At 45.4% G+C, this 1834-nt stretch overlaps 1 protein-coding gene across 2 annotated transcripts in view; it reads left to right on the top strand.

The window, feature by feature from the left end:
* TBC1D9 (TBC1 domain family member 9) overlaps positions 1-1834 on the top strand; it is a 168285-nt gene that overhangs the window by 38871 nt on the left and 127580 nt on the right. Inside the window, exon 1 of one of the 2 annotated variants that reach the window (XM_006144637.2) lies at positions 8-250. The exons of the other annotated variant lie outside the window; for it this stretch is intronic. Coding sequence (XP_006144699.1) covers positions 121-250 — 130 coding nt within the window. The 5' untranslated portion in view covers positions 8-120. Of the gene's footprint in view, positions 1-7; positions 251-1834 lie in introns of those variants that run through there. 2 annotated transcript variants of the gene reach the window in all.

The raw sequence follows: 1834 nt of genomic DNA, 5'->3' as shown, positions 1-1834 counted from the left end.
GGCCGCCGCTGCACCTAGCGGGCGGGCGCGCGTGTGCCCGGGAGTGCGCGCCTGTGCGCGCCGGTGTGTGCAGGACCCGACCGCGGCACCATTGTGCGTCCGCCCGCGGCGGCCGGGAACATGTGGGTGAACCCCGAGGAGGTGCTGCTGGCCAACGCGCTGTGGGTCACCGAGAGGGCCAACCCCTACTTCATCCTGCAGCGGAGGAAAGGGCACGCCGGCGATGGAGGCGGCGGCGGCGGACTGGCGGGTAAGGACCCCTGGCCAGTCCCGGCGGGAGGGGCGCTGCGACGCCGCCCGCGGCCCTGAGCTGCGGACACTCGGGACGCCGCCCGGTCCCCTGGGGCAGGGCCGTCCGCCCAGCCTGGGTGTGTGGAGGCATCAGGCTTCGTGATTTTCAGCCTGGGAGAGAGATGCTTCCTTTCTGATCCTGTCAGGCTAGGGGCCCCTTGGAGTACTGAGCGCTTAGACTGGATAATTTATAGAGAACAGAAGTGGGTAATTCTGGTTGCTGGTGATGAGAATGAAGATGAGTGAGTCTAGGGTGTGTGGGGGCTGCTTATGCCTCATGAATTGAATGCGGTATTCCCTCTCACCTCCATTTAAAAAAAATACTGCTTTATGGATGGAGAAGAGGGATGGAGGATGATTAATTTTCACTTCATTCTCTTCACTGACAAGAGCAGGATCAGGTATAAAATGCTCTTTTGTTTCCAGGGAAGCAATCATCAGGAGCGGATGTGGTCATTTTCTATATTAGTTATGACCAAAGAGAATGAATAAGGAAAAAGGAATTCTTTTGTTGCACACTCACAGATGTCAAACAAAGCAAGTTATCTGGTTCTGATAGTAAAAAGAATTGGTAATATAACTAACTGCAGCTTAAGTGCTTTAAACTCCATCACTTCTTCCTCAAACCCTCTAATAGGCATTGTTAATATTGTAACTGAAGCCATGTCTTACCATTCAGGATTATAAAATCAATAAAACCCATATCCCAAATAGTCACCTTTTATCAATAGAAAGGTCTTCCTTTATTAACCAACTAGTTTTCTTACAGAGAGGTTGTTACAAATAATCTTGAACTCATACCATACTAGGCAAATGGGGCCTTCTTTCTTCCCCGTTAGTTAGAATCACTAGAACTGGAAAACTTCGTACAGCAAAAAAAGTTAGCAGAATAGGAGAGGTTTAACTAAGGAGAAGACTACAGAAAAAGATAAAACTTGACCTCTTCAGGTTTCAGCATATTCACCCTCCAGGAGCATGCATGCTAATTAAAGTGTTGCATTCAAAATGCCCTGCCATGAAGTAAAAATTCTCTGTGTAGTATGCATTTAGTTATGACTATATTTATAAACTAATTTTCTCTAGATTACCATTTGAGTGGCATATGGTACCATGAATCCTGGAATATGTTTTTAAACTTTCTATCTTGATAGTATACCAGATGGCCTGTAGGTAATCTGACTTTTTTGAGCTTTTTTTCTACTATAAAAGAGAAAGAATATGCAGACCCCATTCTGGAAATACTGACTAGTGGACTGGAATCAGAATTTTCTAGCTCATTTTGTAGAAGTCTAACCATAAATATTAATAGGCAATTGGCACATCTGATATTGGGATCAGCTCCGATTGTTCTCGTTCAAGCCTAAACCCACAAAGTAGATAGTTTATTGCAGTAACAAAGACCATTTCCTGCTGGAGTTCACCCTTCTATACTATATAACAACAGAATATTTATTTTTGTGGTTATTTGCAATGGAGTGTGAAAAATTCTGGGATATGGGGTGGAGGGGCCTTCTTTTTCTAATTAACATTTGTGTTGTATTCC

This window comes from Tupaia chinensis, unplaced genomic scaffold (genome assembly GCF_000334495.1).
Source record: "Tupaia chinensis unplaced genomic scaffold, TupChi_1.0 Scaffold000127_2, whole genome shotgun sequence".
NCBI classification, from domain to species: domain Eukaryota; kingdom Metazoa; phylum Chordata; class Mammalia; order Scandentia; family Tupaiidae; genus Tupaia; species Tupaia belangeri.
This window is presented reverse-complemented; position numbering and strand designations above follow the sequence as displayed.